The 25,903-nt window shown below is 34.2% G+C and overlaps 2 protein-coding genes across 6 annotated transcripts in view; both read right to left on the bottom strand.

The window, feature by feature from the left end:
* LOC106066492 (uncharacterized) lies at positions 1–14,707 on the bottom strand. 5 transcript variants are annotated; one of them, XM_056011734.1, is made up of 4 exons: positions 14,583–14,707; positions 6,508–6,748; positions 5,399–5,562; positions 1–4,270 (listed from the first exon to the last, which is right to left on the bottom strand). In XM_056011734.1, exons 2-4 carry the CDS (start codon positions 6,739–6,741, stop codon positions 1,600–1,602), a joined length of 3,069 nt encoding a protein of 1,022 aa, XP_055867709.1. In that variant the 5' UTR covers positions 6,742–6,748; positions 14,583–14,707; the 3' UTR covers positions 1–1,599. The 5 variants fall into 5 exon arrangements, with proteins under 5 accessions (XP_055867709.1, XP_013080998.2, XP_055867710.1 ...); XM_013225544.2 differs by lacking the exon at positions 14,583–14,707 and adding an exon at positions 9,116–9,174; XM_056011735.1 differs by lacking the exon at positions 14,583–14,707 and adding an exon at positions 8,985–9,116 and having other exon boundaries at positions 6,508–6,744.
* LOC106066494 (putative oxidoreductase YteT) overlaps positions 11,075–25,903 on the bottom strand; it is a 30,048-nt gene continuing 15,219 nt past the window's right edge. The window contains exon 13 of the mRNA XM_056011737.1: positions 11,075–24,402. Within this exon, the coding sequence (XP_055867712.1) occupies positions 24,274–24,402 (129 nt within the window). The 3' untranslated portion in view covers positions 11,075–24,273. The remainder of the gene's footprint in view (positions 24,403–25,903) is intronic.

Here is a 25,903-nt window from a genome sequence, read left to right as displayed (position 1 = left end):
TAAGTAATATAAATATATATATTTTAATATAACTGTATATTGAAAAACAACAAAATGTATGCAAAACTGCATGTTATAAAAATATACCTGGGGAAAGAACAACAAACTACTGTTCTTAATATATTTCAAAATATTAAAAGTAAATAGTTTGAACATAACTGTATTGTTATTAAAAAAAAAAAGACTTAATTTTAAAAACAAAACAGAAGATAAAATGTAGCCGCTGCACCTAAACTTTGCTGAGCTACTAAATAGAACAGATTTTCGATTTTCAAAACATTTTCTAGTTTTTGAGAAATAAAGTTGGCAACACAAAACTAATAGCTGATAACGGTGTGCAAAAAAAAAAAACCAATGGATTTGTCCAATATATTGGCAAAACAAAAGTATGCTATTCTTTAAAACTACTTGAAGAAGGGGAGGATGCTACAAACACACAGCCACCACTCACTCAAAGGAAATTTAAACTTGTATGAAATAAAACCTTTTTCATAATAGCAAAATGTGTCCATCAGCTGGCATATACATTGTAAAATCAGTGACACAGAGATGGTAAAGGAAATAATGAACCCTCCCCTTTTCACTTATGTAAATACTATAACATTTCAAATGTTGCATGTTTAATTATCTCTTAGTTTATGTTGAAGCGTAACAAGCATGTGAATTTAGTGTCACTATCATTCTCTAATCTCAGAATTATTTACTAGCTTTTAGCAATGACAAAAATGACTAAACTAATACAATATTTATCAAGCATTTGACAGGGGTAAAAGTTATGAAAAGAGAGCTCGTCCTAAAAATGTTAGAGATCAAGAAACACACACACAAAATATAGAAATTCCCATGTACATGCTAAACTATTTTAGTCATTTTATTAACAATTTGTCATTCCCACAGTGAATGTCCATTTTAGTTCATGTCTAAAGTCAGTTAATCCTCTGGACTCATTTGCAGTGAACATATTCCCTGTTCAAGTAAACAGTGTGAAGTCTGTGACTGGTTGTGATGATAGTTGTCAACGTAAAATCAATCACAATCCTAGAAATAGGGTCAGCCATAATAAAAAGTCTCAAAATAAAGTTGCAAGTTGTCAAGGCAAGAAGGGAAGTTCTAAAAAAAATGTTACTGTCACAAAGGTTAAAGTTTTGCTTGAAAAACTCACCTGAAACTTATAGATCTTACTATAGAGACACCATGGTTAGAGTTGCAATTACTAAACTTGGTTAAAGATCAGGATCTCTTAATTAATTAAAAAAAAAATTTCCTAACAGCAAAAGAATTATTCAGATAAAAATAACAGAAAAAGCTGCTAGTCAAGACAAAGTGCATGATTCAAACCAAAGACTGAAGTTGTAGAAGGGTCGAGGTTACTGAAGCAGGAGTCATTAAAGAGGATGGTAAAAGTAACTGGCCCAGTGAGGCACAAAAGTCTCATGTACAAAGACAATGCTTAAATAAGATAAATTGTACAGACAGCAATTTTTGGTAAAACAGAATGTTCTCTATTAAGTTTGTTGTTTAGCGTAAAACACTCACATTTTGTAATTTTTGCCTAATTCAATTTTCATCTCTAAAATCTGATACTTTAGTACATCTGTTTTAATTGTATTCTTTAAATGTGCTCAACTCTTTATGAAAGACTTTGTGAAATTTTTCTTGCACTAAAGATGTCCATAATTTAAGACCATTTCCTTTCATATTTTCCAAAGCCACACCAGATTGAAGCTCGAGCTGTGCCTTCATTTTCTTTGATGTCATTGTTCCATTGTTTTGTTGAATTACAGCCTCACAGAGATCAAGACTTTGCTTGTCATTATTAACTCCCTTCTCAATTTGAAGAAAATCATGTTCTTTATCATGAGATTGTGTTGGAAATGAAGAGAGTACTATAGGCTCAGGTATCACTTCAGGCAGTCCAAACATTGGCTGAGCAAGAGATCCCTTTTCCTGCAGTGTTGCCCCGTCTCCGGGTGGGTAAAACTCTGGAGGCAGGTCATATGGTTTACAAGGACTAACACAGGTAGTGCATGTAGGTTCTTCATCCTCATTCAGTATCATGTTTGGTGTTTGAGGGATGCTGGTAGAAAATGGTGCTGGGGATTCCAGCTTAGACCTTTTTCTGTTCTTAGAGGAATCGTCTTCTAACAAAGATAGCTTATCCGAGTCTATACTCACTGAGCTGTTACTGCCAGGTGTCTCAAAGTCATCAGATTTTTCTTTGGATTTCTTGCTTAAGTTCTTTGAAAAGAGTAAATGAGCAAGAGATTCTGACTCAGAGTTTTTTGGCTTCTGTTGTAGATCTTCATTGTTGATTTTAATGCTATGAACTGGTTCTATTTTACTGTCAGATGCAAACTGATCTTGCTGAGCACAATAAGGTTTGATAAGATTTTGAGTAATTTTTCCCCTTTGGGAATTATCATGTTCATCTCCCAATGAATCAATATTTGTAAAAGATGAAGTAGATTTCTGCTCTGTAATTGATGCAAGAAATACATTGTCTTTTGGAAATGCACTCCAATAAAAACTACTATGACCAAGGCTAACATTTTCCCTTAGGGCTTGGGTAGCATCTTTAAAAATTTTATTACCTGCATTTGTGTTGATCTGAAAAGAACAAGTTTGGTTTGTGAAAGAACTACTTGATGTTGCGGTACCAACAATAGTGTTGTTAGATTGGTCCTTGTTAGATAGGTCCGTGTTAGATAGGTCATGAGACATGGCTTCACTCAACACCTCCTTGGTCATCTCATTATTCTCACTTAACTTAGATTTCTTCACAGGTGTTGAATATTCTTCATTAGAATTTATAGTACTTAAGGTCACACATTTCCGTTTAGCACTCAAAGCTCTCTCTGTATTCTGTTTCATTAATTCAGGTTTCTTTGTCAAGTTCTGACTGGAATCAACCTTCTTGCTTTTTTGAGGTGAATGGGACCTAACGCATATCTTGCTACTTGCTACTTTAACAGAGTCTGGGTCTACTTTTCCTTGCAAATCTAATGCCCTGCTTTTCTCAAATAGTTTAAAATCTGAAATTGATTGATCACTTTGTGTAGGGGATTGAGAAAGAAACTGTTCATCTTGATGATCACTTTGAATTAACTTTTTACAATCTGCAAGCACTACAGTGCACTCCTTTAAATCTAAATAACATGTTTTTTTAGAATCTGCAATGCATGTGCTATCCATTGGATCATATGTTTGGCTTATAACTTGCTGTTCACTTTCTTGGGAGAGAGCTTGAGGCTTTTCTCCAGAATGAGAAAATATTCTATTAATACCTTGCTGTAAAATTCCTTGAGAAATAGAATATTTTGTATTGATACCTTGCTTAGAACTGTCTTTAGAGAGAGAAAATGTTTGGTTGATATCTTGGTTGTTAGAAGTAGAGTATGTTAGTCTTTCTGTAACCTTTCTGTGAAATGTCATCTCTACTTTGCTTTGTGTCTCCAAATTAATATGTTCCTTAGGCTTAATTGATTGCTCATTTCTATCAGTATTTTGTTCCAGAGTAGGTGTTACCCTCTTTTTGAGCTTGGCTTGCTTCTTAACTATTTTTATATATTCTATAGGAATATGTTTTTGTTTCAAAGTTTTTTTTTCCCCATGCTTAACAAACATTGTATTAGGCTTGATCAAGTTTACATTTTCTTTAGACTTATCAGTTTGCTTTTGAAGCATTGAATTTTCTTTAGGCATATTTATTAGTTTGAAAACATTCCTTTGTGTTTTGGCTGTTTGTTCGCTCAAATGTTTCGTGTCATGAGAAATAGATTGCTGCCCAACAAGATGACAATTTTCTACAGCTAGAGTTTTGGTGTTTTCGATTAACTTCCGTTGACTAGAATGGATGCAATATGAGTCCTCCTTTTCATTGGAGGATTTACTTTCATTCTGCTCATTCTTCAGATGCTTAAACAATATTTTTTTTCGTAGATCAAAACTTTCATATAGTTTTGAAAATCTGTCAACTGTAGATCTGCTAGACATTTGAATACCATCCTTAAAGGGTGATTTAGTTAAACAGTTTAAACTTATCAATTTGTCATTGTGTGGCGCAGGTACAACTGAGGTTTCTAGTTTGTTTCTGCTGGCCTTTTCATATTTTAATGATTGGCAATGTCTGGTTTTATCAGAAGCACTTTTAATTTTACTATCTGTCTCAGATTTCTCGTCTTCATTTCTGAATTCAACAGTAGTGTCTCTAAAATGGTCCTGGTGACCAATTTTATCAGAATAGGAGCCTTGCTTCATGTCAATAATTTTTCTGAAATAAGAAAATTTAATGCCTCAAATGAAAATATATAAAAACATAAACATTAAGCAGAGCCAACAAAATTATTGTTATATGACACAACACAATAAGAGTAGCAAACAGTTTTTTGTTTTGATTTTTTTGAATTTCATAAAATAAAAAAATAATGTGAAGATGACTTGAAAGAGTGAAAATAAAGAAACAGCTGTCAATAAAAAGTCTGTTATTTCTTCTTTGTTATTTAGCACATCAGCACATTTTAGGCCATGCCTTGCCTATTGATTCTTCCTACAGTATCTATTCCTTTAACTTGAATAGCCCAAAAAAATGCCATAAACTATAACAACTAACTAAGCTACAATTCAAGCATCTAAATCAGCTTATATATAATTCAAATTAATTTATTTCAAAATGCTAACAATAAAAAAATCTATTGTAAATATATGTATTTATACTTTTCCTCAAATTTTATTGCTTCAATTTTGGTCGTCAGCCCTTTTTACCTGATGAAACCCATCACATTCCCAGGATCGACATAATAATAATAATAATAGTAATTATAATTTTTATATAGAGCTACTTTCATGCTTATAGACCGCTATGATCCAATCTCAGTGGGGGGGGGGGGGGGGGGGGGATCTGGGAGAAGGTTTTCCATGCTGCCTTTAGGCGCTTAGTAAATAACTCTGCTCGAGTCAGGTGTCGAACCTTGAGTCCTCTTCATAGCTAGACAAGCTGAGTTCAAGCATACTTAGCCTCTCCACCACGCTTCCTTTTTATAACAGCTTTGAAAAAAACAGTAGTGCTTTTACTTCTGAGATCGATTTATGGACAGCACCCCCAAAAAATTTTTTTTTCCCTATGAAAAGTATCTAGTTAGTGAATATATGCCTTTAATTTAAAAAAATAAAAAAACAACAAGATTAAACTCTCAAAGTAAGAAGCAGCATAGTCTCAGTGACTTTTGGTTGCATCAAATCTCTATGCTTTCCCCCCCCCCCCCCCCCCCCCCCCAAAATATCACATATTTTTCTGATAGTTTCTCTAAAACACTAATGGCTTACCAATGAACCAAGTACCATATGTTGGCCAACAATGATATAAGTATAAGAGGAAACAAAATGAGAGAACAAAAGGTACCTGAGCTCATTTATTTCCTTTTCTTTGGTTTGAAGCTGTTTCTTGGAAGTCGCAAACAGGGAAGAAATATTCTGAGTAAGTTGGATTTTTACAGCCTCAAGTTTTTTATTTTCTGCTATTAATCTTTCATTTTCTAAGCGTAATTTTTTCAGCTCTTGGTCACTCTGAAATCCCACCAAGTGTACATAAAAAAAGAAAAAAAAGAAAATTATTAGCACTAAAAATACTCTTTAAAATCTAAATCAGCATGTTAAATTTAGTGGGCATGGTAACTGATTGGTAAATGGGTCTCGGATTCAAATCTTGATGAAGACTGGGATTTTGAACTTTTGGATTTTTAAGAAGCCCTTGCGTCAGCCTAACTTTTATGGGTACCTGAAATCTGTTGGGTAAATATTGTGATATTCAAATGACACCTTTTACTTTAAGGAATGTGCTAAACATACATGAAGGAAGAAATTTTAGGTGCCAGTGTAAAAAAAATATTTTAGGACTGCATAGAAAATTCTGCCTGTTATTTAAACATTTCAAATCAACTCCTTCCCTTAACTTTCTTCTATGGTGGGGAAATGAGATTTGATGTGACAAGATATAAGGCAAATCATGTGACAGTGATATCAAAGCTTAAACACATCAAAATGACTCTGCTGATAGAAAGCCATTTAACAACCTAGCTGGTCATAAGCAAATTGATTTTTGTTCCCTTGTCAGACAATGAGGCATGACTAAATTCTCTCTGGGTCAGTTAGGAAAGGTATTATTTCCTTCACCATGTAATGTAATCTATTCAATTGGACTTACCCTCTTAGAGTCATGTATGTCTGACACACACATCTTTCAATACAAAATCCTAGGACCTTTAAAACCTTTCTTCTAATGATGTTAAAATATTCTTTTCATTTAGAAGATATTGTCAGAGTGTGTATTTCTAAAAGTTGTTTTTGCAACTATTTCCTTTCTCATGAGAGGAGTTATTGCTTTTAGACTTTATATATACTATTAGATGAAATAAAATGAAAGCCTTAAGTCAATGACTTATTCATTTGGATGTTAAATTACTGGGAATTAAATGGTATGGATGAAGTGACCTGAAATATTGTTTTTCTCACCTTTTCATCAAAATTGTGTATGTTTAATTTTAAAGGACTGGAATAGTTCTCTTGATAAACACAATCTAAAGATAGGTCACTATAAATGTCTACACTGTTTTCATCTGTGTTTCTTTCTGAAGTCACTTCTTGGCAAGGCTTGAAAAATGTTAAATTCTTCTTTACAGGAGACTTTCTTAGAGACATATGGGACATTCGGAAAACATACTCATATAGGTCATCTAAATCAGTCATTTTCTATCTGAAAAAAACAACACTAACAATTTAATTAAAACATTCATTCATCTATTTAAAAAAAGGAGACAATCTGATCATGTGAACTACTTTCACTCACTAGCATCACACATAAAATACTAGAATTCATAATGTAGCAATCTCGTAAACCACTTCAACATAAAGCCCATACTCCATAACAAAAACGGATTTAGAAAATTTAGTTTAAAAAACTCAATTAGTTAGTCTAATTGTGGACGTTTCAAAGGGCTTAGTTAATAATGAGCAAACAGGTGCTATTTTATTATTTCTTTGAATCATTTCACAAATTTCATGACCATATGTATACTTTAACACAAATCTAGGGGGAGAACAAACAGTTAATGATAATTGGCATCCAAAAAACACCACTAGCAACAAACTCATGTGTTCATCAAGGAAAAGTCTTAGGGCCACAAGTGTTAACTAATTTACATAAATGACCTACTTATTTGCATTCAGAAATAAAAATGAGAGTTTTGCAGATGATTGCATAATAAATATATCTATATAGATTACAACAATAAAAGAAAGAGAATTAGAAGAATTACAGAAATAGGAATCAATTTTACAAAGAGAATCAAAAGAATTACAGAAATAGGAAACAAATTGGAGCATGTCTTCCACCCAGAAAATGCCAAATACTAAGAGTAACTCTGTGGCATTTGACATTTCAGAGACAATCCTTTCCATTTGCAACTTCTCAAGTGACTAAAGAGGCCAATCCTTAATACACAGCTATGTCGCAGGTTGGGCATCTGTAATCACCAAGCGCTGTTGTACTTTCATCCTTCTTTCTACTGATATGTAAGTAATTTGCAATCTAGGACTCTTCCTTTATGTTTGCTCTCCAAGTGGCTCCATCCAGAGTCTCTTTTTCCAAATGTCCTGTTTGCATACATCAGTATACTTTAAAATTGGGGGACCATTATCTCCTGCCTTCTATTACATCACCATACAGAATGTCTTGTGGGAGTCGACCTTGTGGTAAACACAAAAAACTAAAACAAATAAAAACTACATATTATTCAAGATAAACCCAGAGTAAAAAACTCGAAATATCTAGGTGTTAATAAATGAAAAGTTATCACAGAATTCCCATGACAAAATTATTAAAGATTAAAAACAAAAAAAGCATTAGGTTTCATTATTAGAAGATTTTACAAATTGAGCAAGAAAATTAAACTTGGTTGGATGTTGGTTTGGGATACACTTCTCAAGAAAACATAAAAAAATTAGAATAAACACAAAATAGAGTGTTGAGATTTATAAAAAATGAATAATCACATTAGTAAAATCACTTAAAATGAAGACACTTCAAGATAGAAGACTAAAAAGTAAATTATCAGTAATACCTAAAACACTTAACCATAACTTACCAATAAAAAAAAACACAGCCTAATAAAATAGAACTCATAAAGACACAAAGATAAAAGTACATTTCTTGTTCCATATGCAATGACGAATTTGTACATGTGTTTATTCTCCCCTTGTGCCATTACAACATTGAATGGGTTGCTTGAATCAGACAGCCAGGAAAACCAACGACTTAGCAGAGTTTAAATCTCTAATTACTCTAATTAATATGTATGACTAGATTAACACATGGAATTATAATTTAATACAAATCAATGATGATAATGAGAAGACTAACTATTCTAGATCTATAAAGATCTTAAACAGTAACAATGTAAAGGGCTAGATAATAAGAAACCTATTTAATTAGAGATCAGTCAATCAGATCTAAATTCTAGACAAAATTTCTTGGCTAGATACTTAAATAAACAGATACATGGCTTTTTTTTTCTCTATTGAATCAAGGCCTCTAAATATTCTGAAGTCTGTGTTGCAGAGTAACACCTTTAGTAAAATCACTAAATTTAGAAAGCCTTCAGGACAGAAGACTCAAAAGTAAAGTAGCAATTATACATTAAACACTGAACCATAATCTTCAAATACAAAATTTAATAAAAATACTCTGAAAGACACAAAGATAAAGGCACATTCCTCGTCCCATATGCTAGGACAAATTTGTACAAATACTCCTTCTTCCCTATTGCTATTAGGGCATGGAATGGGTTGCCTGAGCTAGCCAGGAAAACCAGTGACTTGGCGGAGTTTAGGTCATTGGTTAATGATATGCATGACTAAATAAATGCAGGACGTAATATCTTCTTTTTTGAAGTAACGTCTGTATTATATAAGATAAGATAGTCTATTAATACTTAACTCGGCATGATCTAGATAAATTTGTACTAGTTTAGTATTACGTGTCATTAGCCTCCAAATGTCAAGATTACAAGAAGACAAAAATAATGACGAAGATATCGTTAATTTCATCTTGATCTCAACTTACCTTCCTTCCGTTCAATACCGTGCACACCAAACATTTTTTGTGCATCTTTTGCAAATCTTATCATCTATCCCTGATTTGGTCGGATGCTGAGACAGTTCGCATTGTCGTGCGGTATGCGCGCTCGACTGTCGTTCGGTAAACTCGATATCTGAGTTCCTACGCTTCCAGCTGCCATCCCTCCATCGTCCTGCGGGAGGTTTGGATTATGAAGTAGGTTATCTTCAACTCTGAAGGAACGTGCGAAAACATGTACAACATTTTACATCCTACTAACCAAATCCTTCCAGTTTTTTTCTCGGCCTGCGGCTGTTTTTATCAGGAGATCAAGAGAGATGCCCGCCCAGTCTTTTACGTTGTCCAGCCAGCTTCTCCTTGGCTAACCCTTTCTTTGTGCTCCCTCCACTGGATCTTAACGGATAACTTTAGAAAGTGAGTCTGTGGCATTTGACGTCTCGAGAGACGATCTTTTCCTATTGCAACTTCTTGTGTGACTAAAGAGGCCCTCATGTTGGGCATCTGATCACCAGGCGCTGTTGTCTTAGCCTACAATATGACCGAAACAGCTTAGCTTTCGTCTCTTGACAGTACCGTCTTGATGACTTGTAAAATTGCAAACCCATTTGTCTACTTGATATCCAGCATTTTTCTGTAGCATGATCAAAGGCTTGTGAATTCTTTTTTCAGCCTCAGGGTTCAGTATTAAACTTTCACTACCATATACAAGTAAAGAGACCACAAGCAAAGAATACGAGTTTTAATCTGACATACCAGCACATCACAAAACTAACTAAATGCTAAAAGAGAAATTAACTTCAAAATACTAAAACAAAATATTTACACCTTCCTAATTTTAAGTGCATAACTCCGTCTGGGTAAATCCTGTGGGGAGATTCTTGTCGGTCCCAAGCGGGGAGTACGAGGTGATCATTGGGCTAGAAACCTCACAAAACTGTTGCAACAAACATTGCAGTTGCATCAAATAATCAAAGAGTTTATGACGTGTATCACGGCTACAAGTGAAAGCCTTCCAGAAGCTAGCGCACCGACAACCTTCTGACGACCAAGTTTTCAACCAGGATAAGGATCATAACTCTGATCATCTGTTAGTCGCAACAGTAAGGATTAAACAAACCACGCAACGATTCGTCATCCAATATTGAAGAGTGAAAATAAGGAAGTCTTCAACTGTGAAATCATAAATTTGAAGCACATACTGGACTAGTAACCTGAAGTCCAGGCGGAACACTGCTTTACCTTCCAAGACATAGAGAAACACTTGTACCGTGAAACGGGGTGACTTTGCCCACCTTTCAACTTCCAACTTAATTTTCCCATATTTAAACTACACTTAAACTACTATAATCTTGTTTTTCTACAGAGTGGATGCCTATATTTTAATAAAAACATTCAATAAAGTCTGTATATTATAGGGAAAATACTTTTTGGGGGCTTAAATGCCGTTTTTTTCAAAAAGGGGGTGACTTTGCCTTTGAACTTTATTTTCTTAATAAATGTATTTTAGAAATACCGGTACCGGTATTGAAATCCTAAGACAGCACATCCTGCCGTGGCTTGGTCATCATGTACACTGGATGGAAGAGGAACGTATCCTGAAGGTCATCCTATACAGACAACTTTATATGAAGAGGTTAGAAAGAGGAGACCAGCTGCCTTCAAAACGTCTTTTTTTTTATTACACGTGATTGTGGAAACTTAACAATACTTTTACTTCTAAATGTCAATGATGCTCTTTAGAATCGGATGTTTTATGTGATTATTTGTAGTGCATTAGCATTTCTGTTGTGTAAAAAAAATAAAAATTCTAAAAATGTTTCGTTTAATTTGAAAAACAAATTCATAAAAAACTATTAGCAAGATTATGCCAGACTACTTCAACGTTAATTATAAAATTTAATTTGACAAAGTAGAAACAAAAAATGAACAGAAAACAACAACTCAAACCAACTGAAAAACCTTTTATTGAATAACATTAAAGCCACTCATTATAATTCAAAATCTTATGAAATAAAAATATACATAATTGGAGCAGAAATACACATCCAAAACTAAGAGATCCATGACTCTTTTGAAAGACATATTTAAGTTAATTTACAAGCCTACTAATAGTTGGGGGGGGGGGGGGCCTAAGGAAGAAATGTACATTATTTATAATCTAAACTGGCAATACTTGTTTGAAGGATGTTCAATGTAACAGGAATTTCATTAAAAAATGTGAATACATTTTACTACTAAATTTGTTTACAGTTTTCATCATGATGGTCCTGAGTTCGAAACCTGCAAGCTTTCATCCCCTGCAGGGAGACTGCATAGGACATAATTTTCATGAACTGTCACAAAGTGCCTATATATCAGCATTTTCCTGGGTAGTTGTGAAGAGTCTGAATCTAAGTCACTAAATTCGCGTTTTTTTCACGGCTGTGTGCGAATTGTCTTCACTGAATCTACCTTAAATCTAGAGTTTAAATTAAAGTCACTAAATTTGCTAACTTTTAACGGCTGTGAGAGAATTATCTTTACTAGATTCTAGTGTAGGGAGTTGGATCACTGGCGAGCAACTGCAAGCCCTAGTTCAGTCGTTTGATCACATGGACACCTTAACATTTACCAGTGGAGCAAACTCCCCAAAGAAACTCAACTCGTAAGTATAGTCAATAAGACACTTTATGAAACTAACTTATCTACAATCAATCAATGTTATGGGGTTCATCGGATGAATGAAAAGAAATAAGTTCATTACATGGTCCAACACAGACTCTGATGTTGATTTTTGATTTGAGGCACATCGGCACAATTTAGGCCATGTCGTGCCTGCAGTCCCCTAAGGATCCCTCTCTCTCTAAACAACAAAGGGCCAGATTCTATACAGTCATATCATTAAAATCAAGGTCTATTCACAGTTAAAATAGTAAAGGTAGTAAAAATTTAAATATTTGGTAAAAATCTAATGTAAATAGTGAATGTTCACACAAATTCATAAATCAGATCTTCGTAGATAGCCCCACTTCCCGGATAAAGCCCAGTACCTTCCCAGGGTCGACATTATCAAATAGTGTATATAAATTAGTGGCTCTAAAATATTTCGCCCTGACATCCTGGTATCTGGGGCAATCAACGAGGATATGTTCCACGGTGAGGCGAGAGTCACAGTACTCACAAAGTGGGGGCTCCTCTCTCTTCATGCGTGATGTAGGTGTGGCCAATCCTAAGTCTGGACATGGTCGTGAGTCTCAGCCTCCCATCGGTTCTGCCACTCTCGATAGGTGGCAGAGGCAATACTTTGTCTCAGGTCCGAGTAGGGAATTTGGGTTCCTGACACCGCATGATTTAGGGCTCTCTTTGCTTCTCTGTCTGCGGCTTCGTTTCCCTCAATGCCAACATGGGAGGGGACCCAGATGAAGGTGACATCCCTAAGGTCGGCTGTTATTTGGTCCAACAGCTTCAGGCTCTTATGTACCAATGGGATGTCAGTCTTCATTCGACCCAAAGCTTGCAATGCAGATTTGGAGTCGGAGCAGATTATAAATTTCCTCCTTTCTGATGCTTTTACGGCCATAAGTGCAAGCGATATTGCGTGCAATTCGGCCGTACCAACACAGACTCTCTGATAGGTTCCTACTCTACCAACTATCATCTAACTCTCTCAAACTCCAGTCTCCAACTAACTTCAAATCCTACAAATAACACATTTACACTGTCAACCCTGGAGGTAGAGTAAAACTACATTGAGCCCTGCTATGAATATAAACATGATTTGTAACAGAAGGAATGCATCAGACTTTATTTTTTTTATACATATATATCAATATTTTTAACATACTAATACTTCATTCAAGAAATTTGGCATATTGTTAGGTTTAAACAATAGTGCATGGAATGTTAACAGATTGAATCAATAAGTTTTGAACAAAGGAAATGATATCATTTTCTAGATCTAACTAGATGTACAAACAACAAGAAGCCAATGTTTTACTCGTAGTATATTAAAACATGATATTGAGAAAATATGCGTTCAAAATTGAGACACTATATAGACTTGCATATGTCTTATGTTTATTTATCATAAATATTCAATGTTAGAAATAGGATAAGCATATAAGCCAACAAAAAAATATTTAGTTTCAGTAATAACATAAAGAAATGAAAATACATAAAAAGAAAATTAAGAACTATAATAATTTAGTCAAACTTAAAAAAAAAAAACAATATTACATAGAGAGAGCGAGTTATGGTAAAACCAGACATGCCTACCCCCAAGACCCAGAATGTGGAACACTCAGGTTGAAAATGTGGAATTTTGGGCCCCAATGTGGAACATATGCGGGTTTACGTTTGTCAGCCATACTGTAGGCATTATAAATAAAACTTCAATTATATTACTTTAACAACAATACTAGTTTGCTTCTTATAAATTAGATGTAATTAGTATAATTAAAAGTAAGAAAACCTTTAATTCATAATTTTGTCCTTTGTTTGAAATCAATAGTTCTAACTCCTATATGACGAATTATAACCAAAATGTATTCTAATGACCTAGAGTCTAGACTCAAATGTTACTATTTTTATTTGTTACTACTAGATCTAAATCTAATGACTAGATCTAGATTATTCTAGATCTACTTGATTATCTATCCTTTTCTAGGGCTCTACTCTAGTCACTCTAGATGCTGTCTCTAGTTCTAGATCTAAAATACATAATTTAAGAGTCTACTAGGTTACTAGTAACTAGACTAGTACTAGTCTAGATCTACATCTAATAAGTCCTCTAAGTCTAAGAACACAGATTATAATAATTATATTATAATTATAGATCTAGATCTAAATATTTATGTCTAGATCTATAGACTTATTGAGAACTAAATTTATTACATAATGTGCAATAATGATACATATAAATGATCTAGAATCTAGAGATCTATCCCCTTCTAAGTCTATCTCTAGACTCTAGATAGATCTAGATTTAGTTATTGACATCTAGTTATCTAGATTCTAGTCTAAGTGCTAGTTCTACTTCTAAAAAAAGTCACTATGTAAATAAATTAAAAATGTAATTATTTTAATTAGATCTAGTAGATCTAGATCTATAGTTATAGCCAGTATAGCCTTATTTACTCAAATAATTTAGGCCTTAGCCTTACTGTGTCTAAGTTAATTAATTACATTTTAGAATCTACGTCTAGATCTAGATCTTTAATAACGTATTTTGTTAAAAATCCTTTTCTTAGATTTTACTTAGAAACCAGTTCAGTTGTGTTACTCAGATCTAGATCTATACTAACTATATGAAACTATCTATAAAGACTAGATCTACTCAAAAACTAGAATAGACTAAAATTCACTAAAAATATAGATCTAGTCCTAGTCGGTATACTAGACTAGATCTAGTACTAGACGGGAAAAGAAAGGGATTTAAATGGAAAATTTGGCTTATTAACTTATTAGCACTTACTAGATTCTAAGATTAGATCTAGACTAGTATCTGGACCTAGACTACTAGATCAGTAGATCTAGATCTAGCTGCTAGCTCAACCATATCTTCGTAAATTTAGGACTCGCCGGGTCCGGGAGATAAAATGTAAACAATAAACACAGACCTATATATATTTTAGTTTGCATTCAGTATTTTCATTTCGCACTATTAATAAATAATGAAAAAACGGCGATTTTTTTTTTGTGTGTCGGAATTCAGACTTGGCGGAACAAAAAATCGACACTGCAGGACAGAAGACTAAAGTGAAGCAGTCATAATATATAACACACTAAACAATAATTTACAAATATAAAAAAAAAACACCTAATAAAATACTCAGAAAGGCACAAAGATAAAGGCACATTTCTCATTCCATATGCTAGGATGAACTCATACGGTGCCATGCAAGTTAAAGCATGGAATGGGTTGCCTGAATCAACCAGAAAACCAATGACGTAGCAGAGCTTAACTTTAAGTCTCTAACATAATAATATTAGCAAATAATAAATAGTTGTCTACCTTGATGTCAACTCTTCAAAAGACTTAGAGGCTGTAAGAACATCTCCCAAGGAATTTCATCTTTATGTGCATAAGATATCATGATTACCCAGTTTCCATTAGACTATATGCATTTAGTGTGCTTAGAGGTTATGAAATGAATGCTTATCAATAGGGTCAAAAGCCCTGTTAGTAAAGGTTTGGTTTAGATTTGGCCAGAAATATTACTTGATATTTACAATAAATATAAAAAGAGATATAAACTTTTTTTCATAATAGAAACTGTTTGACAAGATTTGTCTGCAGTACAGACTAAGTTTCAAGTGTAAGCAATGAAAGAAGCAGAGATAAATTCAAACAAAATTCAATATGCATCAAATTTTCCTGTATATATTTAAATATGAATAAATAAATTTAAATATACGCAAATCCTGTAACAGATGATAGATCTCTTATAAATAATAAATATAAAAAGAGAGATAAACTTTGTTTCATTATAGAAACTGTTAGATAAACTTTGTCTGTAGTACAGACTAAGTTTCAAGTGCAAACAATTAAAGGAGCTAAGATAAAAACAACCAGGATTGAGTATGCATCAAATTTTCAAATGACAGATGATATATCACTGTTAGAAATAGAAATGAAACTTAAGGCACACTTAATTTATCTTGCTGAATTTAGGATAGAAAATGTCACCTTCATAGTGTTATAGGTTTAGGTCTGGATTAGTTTAATCGGGAATTTCCTTTTAGCGAAGCGACGTTTAATGGTACATTATTTTGGACGGAAGTAGTTATGGGATAGTAACAACAGTTGGAGACGCACTCTTCTAGCTGAGGCAAGACGTGATATTTGTTAGGAATTGATGACATCAGACTGTGCCCCCCCCTTCATGTATTACAAAGGTATGCTCAAGTTGAAAAGTCTTATCAAGTCATTTCTAGATTTATTAGATGTTGTGAGTGTTAGGGAACCGCAATGGCCTGAGTGTGAGAACTATTTTAGAGCTACATATAAAACACCTAATACCAACACCTAATACCAACAACACAACAATAGAGACAAAGTAATTTAATTAATTATCTATGTGTTTGCACAATCAGACTTTTCCCAATTTGTGAGAATGATGAAATATCTTATGACCACTTGACCGGTCTATCGAGTGAAGAAAACATCAGAAGAGATGATGAAATATCTTATGACCACTTGACCAGTCTATTGAGTGAAGAAAACATCAGGAGAATGATGGAATACCTTATGACCACTTGACCGGTCTATCGAGTGAAGAAAACATCAGGAGAATGAAGGAATACCTGAGATCTTAGAAATAGAACATAACTGGATTGAGCATGTTTCAAACAAATTTTTAAAAAATAATTTAATTTTAAATCCACTATGGAAACAATGCTAGTTATGAATTGAGTCATTAAATTTTTAACTTTCCATATTTTTAACTCAAACTTGCATTATTGTTCTCATACTACAATTTCATGATTATCCAGTTGCCTTTAGACTTGATGCATTTGGTACGCTGAGGGGTTATACTTGGTGGATAATATGAACGCCTAAAGTGCAAACAAACAAGAAATTCTTGTCTACCCTGATGTTAATTCTTCAAAAAGAATCAGATGGAAACTTAGAAACTAAAGAACATCCCCAAGGAATTACACCTTTATGTGCATTAGATATCAACATGATTACCCAGTTTCCATTAGACTATATGCATTTAGTATGCTTAGAGGTTATGAGATGAATGCTTATCAATAGGGTCAAATACCCTGTTAATGGCAGGTCATTGTTGCAAAGATTTGTGACACCAGCTGTTTTTAAGGAATGCACTTCCGTTACAGCACTGATTAGTGCAGATTTGACAGATATAAAAAATCTTCTGCCTCCTGGAGAAATTAACATAGGTTTCAAAGCCAAATCTGCTGTCAAAGAAATCAACAGTAAAGCCAGCGCAAGGGACATTTTAAACTTCCAGATGGAGAGCAGAAAGTTTCTGCTAACAATCATGAAATTAATTGCAAAATCTCCACTGAAAAATCAGCTTGTCCAGTGTTTAAAATGGCTACAGACTAAATACATAATAGAAGATCTTGATGACTCTTTAAAAGATTTAGATGCCACTTTGAGCTACTTGGTTCAGCTTGGCCATGTCAGCGCAGATGACTGTGATGGTATCAAGTCAGAATTTACGCAGTGGCACAATTCCATCGTCACCACAAATTCTGTTACATTCCAGTCCTTCAGTATCGCATGTAATAGACTGGATACTTTTTTAAGCCAACAAGTGAACAGTGAATTCTATAAACTATGGGCACTAATGAGAGGAATTTTGATTCTTTCTCATGGGCAAGCCCAGGTGGAAAGAGGATTTAGTGTTAATAAAGAGACTATGTGCATCAACATGATCGAGAGAACTCTTATAGCTAAGAGACTGATTTGTGACAGCATCAAAACAATTGAGGATTTACAAATTTATTAATTTCTTCAAACATGCGAATGGCTGCTGCTTCAGCCAGATCAAAATACAGAATTTACCCAATAGAAAGGGCTGAGGAGGAGAAAAGAAAAAACATAAAAAGGAAAAGGGATAATCAATTGGAAGAACTTGAGGCTATGAAAGCCAAAAAAGCTAGGTTTGAAAGGGATGTTACAAGCCTCACTGACTGCAGACAAACTGGCAGAAAAGGTAGAGAACACAAATAGCCACAAATATTTAATTGAATCTAATGCTTTGCCTAGCTCTGCAAAGCTTAAGAAGGAGCAGATAGAAAAACTCACTTAGGAAATCGATACCAAAGTGAGAGAGATCAGTGGACTCTGAAATTGAATATCTTGAGTATGTTAATTTTATTTAGTAATCAAATCTAAATTATTCCAACCTTGGCTATATAATTTTTTATACATTTTTGGCGCGAATTGTATGTACTGGAATTTTAAAATTTCTCCAGGAAAACTCCTGGAATTTCATTTTGACTTTGGTGCAGAAACCCTGTATTGCATTGTCTGCTTTCAAACACTGTTATATAGCTCTTCAGGCAAAAAATGTTTGATGGACCATTCTAATAATGCCTCACATTTAATAGCCTTTTCAAGTGCAAGAAACAGCTATCAAATACCTGGTGCCATCAGTACATACGATAGTTCAATGAAAAAAAGCCCTATTTCAGAGTCCTTGACAACAGAATAATAGTTGGCTCATTCTTAGCTGAGCACTAATTGTCTTAAAGCCTTTCTCATCCAATTATTGACCTGTGCAAAAACCTTGCACAAGATACCGAAGCACTCAACATAACTGCAACGGGAAGAACTGCTGCTACTTACACAGTAACTTGTACAAATGAAGGACGTTTGTAGCAGATTTGATGAATTGTGGGACTCTTTGGATTCTCTAATATTATGGATTTTTATCCACACTTGAGCGTGCGAACACAAAACTGACCTAGACAAGTTGTTTTTTTGAAATATGGAATAACAAAAGAGAGCCAGTCTAAATTAGAAGGTTTAGCGCTGAAATTAAAGAAAAGTATAACAAAGGCTGAAATAAAAATAAAAGAAGTAATCAATTACTTTTTCAATGCTGTAAGAGTAGGTTACCAAAATGCAGCTCATGAAGTGAGAATGATGCCTCTGCTAAATAGCACATTCATCTAGCTTTCTGCCTTAGATCCTAGGTTACAGCGATCAACTGATACAGCAGCTGCCTTGGCAAAGCTGGCTGAAAAATAGCCAAATGTCATTTCCTCTGATAAATGAGGTATGCTTGATAGGGAGATCAGGTTGTATACTATTGATCAAGCCTTGACTCATATGCTGATGAGACAACCCTAGATTTTCGTCTTGATACAGACTGGTGGAGTGATGTTAAAATGAAAGAGCTATCAACAGACCAAGTGAAATATCCATTATGTCTAATTGTTAAAAGTTTGCTATCAATATTCACTGGCCCGTTGGTAGAGAGTACATTTAATATCATGGATGACATAATAGAATGTGACCAAAGTAGGATACTTCATAGAAATGAAGGAAATGCAATCATTAAAAGTCACTTGAAAGCAAAGGGAGAAACATCCTTAACAATGTCTATCTCCCAACAAATGAGAAACTTTGTTAATTCAGCTTTGCTGCTGGAAAAAGTTTGTATCAAGTAGAAGACTTACCCAACTGAGAAACACTCTTGGATATTCAATACCGCTGTTATGCGGAAGTAATTATGTTTCACATCAGAAGTCTTGATGTAACTGCCAATAAGGTGCAGTATTGTTATAATCGTCATTAAATAAACATCATATTTGTCTGCCAAAGAGAACTTGAGTCAATCTATAATGTCTGTGTCTGTCACGTGTCAAGTGTGACTCCAGAAAGTACGAACCCACTAATAGTAACCAGCCTCATGTGTAATATTATAATACTACGTCAACCCACAATAGAACCTTTTACATTTTTGGTGGCCTGTATGTGTCCTTGACAAGCACAGACTTCTTGGAGCAGGAACTTAGGAACACGGACTATTTTTCGTCATGAAGATTGCTAAAATCGTGAAGTCTGTCAAGATTTTTCTTCAAAGTACAAGTTAAGGTGACTATGATAGCATTTCAACTGAATTTATTCTACATTTACTATTTTAAACTGTAACAAGCCAGTCAACACGTTACTACTCAAGCGAAACTAGTTCACGCGTATTCAAGTCCACTGTCATTGAACTAGCCAGCGCTTGCATTTTTACTGGTTGACCTGAACACACACTGACCTCTACACACGACTGGGATTGTTATACATGGAAGTTATTTTTGCTATCAAGGCAGTAAATTCAAGAAACATTTTTGCTGACATCTTAAGATCCAGTATTAACATCACCATCTACAACCTTGTACATCTGCGTGGATGAAACAGAAGACAGCAGAGACAACCCTGAAACATCGATGTGTGGGTGAAAATTAAGGCAACCCCAGAGGTACTATAGTTGGAACTGATGTGCATGTACATGTTAACTCGACCCAGAATCTGACGCCATTCAAGTTTCCGATCATCGAGGTGTACGTCGATTAAGACTCACCTATATATTTGTTCACTGTCATGATACGGTAGAAAATTGTGGTACATTTAAATTCAAGCAAATAATACCACTATTGTATTAAGCTTTCTATTTAAGCTGTTTCTATCTGACACCTTGTCATTACAAGATATCGTGGATTTTACAAGCTAGTCATCTACTATTGGATTATTTTGTAACCGCTCAAGTACTTTGGATTATTTATCTTTATCCCCTTGAAGTATCACTGTATTTTACCTGATGGATTACTATATTGGCGTTCACTGAACTAATTGGATTATTATATACCTGTCACCTCTCTGGATTATTTTGGTACTTCCTACATCGTCGCGCTTTTTAGTCTACTGATTGGATTATTTGCATACCTAGTGGATTATTATACCTCATTTCATTATTGTGCTTCATATTAAGTGGATTACCTATTGGATTACTATTGGACTACTATGTTGTATGTGAGAGATCGACATTAAGAGGATTGAACTTAGCTACACCTCAGCACGCCAGAATGAGACTAAGTCATTACTAAGTATTGTATATATGAATTTATCATTATATATTAAATTACATTGAGCATTTATTTGGTCGGTGGAAGTTATAATTTTGTGGAGAAATTTGAAATAACTATTTATATTGATTAATTGCTCATTAATAGCTAAAGCACACTGAATTCTTCTTTTTATATGTATAATTGTTTCAAAGGGCGGATGGTGTGGGTCTGTCTTATGTTTTAAGACTGAAGCGGCACAATTTATTTCTCCCATTCCATTTCACTTCATCTGATAGGAATCTTAAGGGATTTTCTTTTTGCTCTTGTTAGTCCTAATAAGGTCAGAGTAGACCAGCCTTGTTCGGTAGGGACTTCTAGATCACTTAGAATTTTTTTTTGTTTAGCCGTATATGGTTTTGTCTGAACAATTGTAGTGTAATTTCTCTTCGTATTCATCTTGTTTGTTTGTGTAAGTCTTGTAATTACATATTTGTGATTCTCTTGTCAAATTCTTCTATTTATTGATTTCTTTTATGGCAGACTGTATTGTTATACATATTGTTTTTGTGTTTGTCATTTATCCTTTAACTTATCTCTTTCTTACTATCATTAATTTTTCATTTTATTTCATTTTTCACTGCATATATAACTTTGTTAAAATCATATATTTGAATTATTATGTACATATATACTATCACTTGATTATAGCTTTATTTGTTTGAGCTCTTGTACTTATTTTGTATTGATACATCTCTCATACTATGATCACATTTTGTGTTGATACATTTTGACACAACACTTATTACTAGTGACTAATTTGTACATTGCATTTGGCACACATTGACTACAAAGTTTATTTTATTTTGATACATTTCTCGCACTCTGATTATTTTGTGGATACATTTTTGGCACAACATTTGTTACAATTTGTGCATAGTATTTGGCACACATTGATTACAAGATTGATACATTTATTAGCTACTAATTACTAAGTTGACACACATTAATCACTAAGTTGATACCTTCATCATTTGGCTATCTATTATATTGATTACAAAGTGACATATTTATCACGCTTCTTGTGAGACATTATTATTTGTCAATAGATAATTGAACTAAGCATTCACTACAGAGTTCATTACTATACACATATTTAAATCCTACTTAATATCTATATCCATACCAATCAATGATAAAATCTTGGAGTTGGCCAGAGAATTAGAATTGAAGGGTGAGAAGAAAACATAATTTATCGAAAGAGAATTAGAAAAAGTGGAAGAAAAGGAGAAAGCCGAACGAGAACGAAATGAACGAGCTGCAGAGAGAGCTCATCAGAAAGAGAGGAAAGAACTGGAAACGAGACAGAAAGAAATAGAGAAAGAAATGAAGGCACAATAGTTGAGTTAGCTAAACTTGAAGCTGCAAAGGTGAATCCCAACATATATAATATCACAGACACAGCAAGCCAAACCATACGTCTCGAAATTCTACAAAAATTCAACGAAAAAAATGAAACTCTGGAAAACTACCTTGTGCAATTCGAGCACATTGCCTCAACATACGATGTGTCTCCTAAAGATATGGCTAAGCACCTACTTGCTAATCTTGCAGGTGAACCGCAAAATATAATAGCTACATTCACACCCGAACAAAAGACTGACTACAAGGCTGTGAAGAGCAGACTCCTCAAGCACTTTGGCAAATCCGAGGACCCCTACAAAAAACTCTTTCGAGACATTAGATTACAAAAGAATGGAGATTATAACAGAATTATCTTTGAAATTAAACAAAATATCTTAAAGTGGCTTGAACTCTTCAACTGTGATATGAAGAAACCAGACGAAGTCATTGACATGTTTTTAATTGATAGTGTGCTGTTGAATGTTACAGAGGTTTTCACTTTCCTGAAAGAAAAGAAGATTAGAAATGAAACAGAGCTCATAACTAACCTGAACCTATTTAAGGACAGCCATCCTAATCACACCATCGACAGAAGAGACCTTCAAGTAACTGCCACCATTAACACCGATTCAAGCAAGTTCAGGTACAGCAACAATGATAAAACCTGCTTTAATTGGGGCAGAAGGGGCCACATTTAAAGCCAATGTAAAACAAACAATAGAAGTAATTTCCAGTATAGAAGTGGCAACAGTATATCAGAACAATCGATATGACAACAAAAGAGACACTAGAGTAAACCAAAGCTACAGTCCTAATGACAGAGGAAGGAGGCAATACAGCACCATCAATAACGTCAACCCCCAGAACTATCAAAGAAGACAGCAATTCAACACCAAAAACAACTTTCAGAACAATTATAGACAATCCAGACGTGATGGCTCTGAACAAGGCCGATACAACAGAAATACCTCAAACAGATGGGAAACTAACATGACTAGAGATTACAGACTATGTCAACTCAGCCGCAACTCTTGGAACTCATAGACATGAACAAGAAGCTCATTTTCTATCCTGCATTTGTCAATGGAATGGTCACGAGCTCACTACGAGACAGTGGAGCTTCATGCATAGTGATTAATGAAAAATTTTTCAAGCCAGTCTAATATCCCTGTAATTAACCATTTGGCAACTAGAGTCGCCGCTACTGGTAGACAACTAGAGTTGCCGGCAATCGCAGATTTTGGGTTGTTTCGTTTACGCACGCACTGCTAGTTTTTAAATAAATATTTAGACTTTACTAACTCTGACCTAGAAGAGCGATAATGACGCTTTTTTTAGGTGTTTATTTTGTATCTGCAGCATGTTAGAATGGATTTTTAAGATTTTTTGAAAATTACGTTTTATTTTTGCTAGCCTTCAAGGCTTATGTGTAGGCCTTAATAGAATAAGATTTAATGGGAATATTAATGTTTCAACTGTAGAATAAGGATATAATGATTGGGGTAAGTGATTTAGAGCCATTTGAGACCGATAGTAGTGAAAATGAATCAAAAATTGATGTTAGATCCAGTATTGAATATGTTAAATCTAGTCAAACAGGAGATTGGAAGGCAACTAAATATGACATGACATATTAATGTTTTTGAGCTCTGCAGGCCTATTTATGACTTTAAACATGATGATTAACCATAGGTCTATTCTTTCTATTATAAAAAGAAGGTTTTTGTTAGGTTGTATTAGTTTTTTTCTGTGAATTTAGTCATAAAATTGATTTTTAAAATAACTGATACGGAGATATATCCCTTCTCTTAGGGATGTAGTAGATAGGTTCTGACAACTGCTTAGTGGTGAAAGAGTTAAAAAACTTCAACAGTTGTAACAAATCAAGTCTCGTCAATATGTACTACAGTTCAAGCCTCATCAACCATATCTACAACTCAAGTTTCATCAGTTATGTCCTATCCAATACAGACCTATCCAAAAAAAAAAAAAAAAAGTCATAACAACTGGGCTATAGTGTTCAATATATGTAAATTAATTTTTTATGTTATAAATTACATATTTTTCTTTAAAATAGAAGATAATTACACCTTACATGTATCAATTTGTTGATTAGAAACTAAAACCCTACTTAGTCATTGGTTTTTCTGACAGATTCATGGATATTGAAACAGCTGACCTCATCCAAAGAATCTTCACAAGAAACTATTTCAACTAAATTACATTTACTCAAATATTCCATCAGGACTGATTGAAACCACTTTATTTTCTTTTCTGGCTTTCTCTGCAGCGAATACAAGAAGATGGCTATTGAGTGATTCTTCAGGGCCAGTGACAATGTCATTCCTCTCACCCTAGAAAAAAAAAAAAAGTAAATTTGCAATCAATTTTCTATTATCATTATTGTCTGCATTAGGGAACAGGTATGCCATAAATAAGGGCTCTATCCAACCATCGACAAGACGCTATCTGGCCTGTCCAAACATGGGCGCACAGTGTAAAGGATGAGATGTTGGAAAAAAGGGGGAGGGAGGGTGTATCTTCCTCTACATTGGATATGTTTGGAGCCATATGTTTGGTCTATATTAACATTGGGAAAAAAGTTGTGGCAATTACTGATGGTGCTAGAATTATGGCTGGATGCCAAAATTGGCTCTTAAAGGATTGTTTTTAAAAAATGTGTGGATTCTCATTACATAAAAAAAAAAAAAGAGAGATCTACGTCACACAAAAAATCCATGCGGCCTATGGGTCAAGTGTTCGGCAGATCTGAATGTCTTGCAGAAGGTCCAGGCAACTAATTTCTATGCCACATTAACTATAGAAACTTTCCCCAATCTCCGAAAACAAGTGTGAATGATGATCAGATGTTTAGAAACAAACTATTTGTGCTAAACCTATCCAATAATGAAATAGGTAAATAGTTACCAAATCACCGTCACATACATCTAGATTAATTCTTCCAACTTGGTGATTTATAATGTAACCAGACAGACGGTTTCAGAAAAAACTTCAAACATCTCTGATTAACCTAGATACAAGGGTTTGAAATAAAATTTAGTTCCACTCTACTTTTTTTTTGCTGTGATGTGGCCGGCCACACAAGTGTCAAGACATTTATTTGGCCCGTAGACTGAATATGGCTAGGACGTAATGATCTTAATTTCAGATTTAATGTTTGAAAATTAAACAACAAAATAATCTATAATGTAGTAAACTTATAAACCTGAAGTCATAACCTCACACTTCTAAAGGGCCCCTAAGTGTTCAGTAAACATTTAACATTTTAAAATTCTCAGTTTGTTACAGGTGAAACAAAAGTTAACAATAGAGAGATATAATGGACAATGTGTAATGAAACTGTCAATGACTTGGCCACTTTACAGAACAGACCATATTATGTGTTCTACTTTAGGGAAGGACAAAAACTAGTCCTATTGATACACCATAGCTAATGCCATCACATATTGATACACCACAGCTAATGCCATCACATAGAGCAGTATAAAAACACTACATAATGTATATATATATATATATATATCTCTCTGTGGATACATTTGTTTACATTAGGGGTGCACTGGATAGTACTTTTTGATATCCGGCCGGGGCCGGATATGACTGGATAGTAAAATTTGATATTCGGCCGGGGCCGGATACATAAGTGTCTTGTTAATAGCTTGTATTGCTGAACATTTTACGAAACTGTTAAATAACATACCTATATTGGTTGGTTTTATTTTTTTTCCTTTTATATACCTTATTGTTTTAAACTCTGTTACTGATTGATTTATTCAAGCTTAACAGTATTTCTAAAAATCTGTATAGCATGAGTGTGACTGTGTGTATGTACGA

Source organism: Biomphalaria glabrata, chromosome 15 (assembly GCF_947242115.1).
Source record: "Biomphalaria glabrata chromosome 15, xgBioGlab47.1, whole genome shotgun sequence".
Lineage (NCBI taxonomy): Eukaryota > Metazoa > Mollusca > Gastropoda > Planorbidae > Biomphalaria > Biomphalaria glabrata.
The sequence above is the reverse complement of the archived record's forward strand: the minus strand, read 5'-3'. Positions and strand labels throughout refer to the sequence as shown.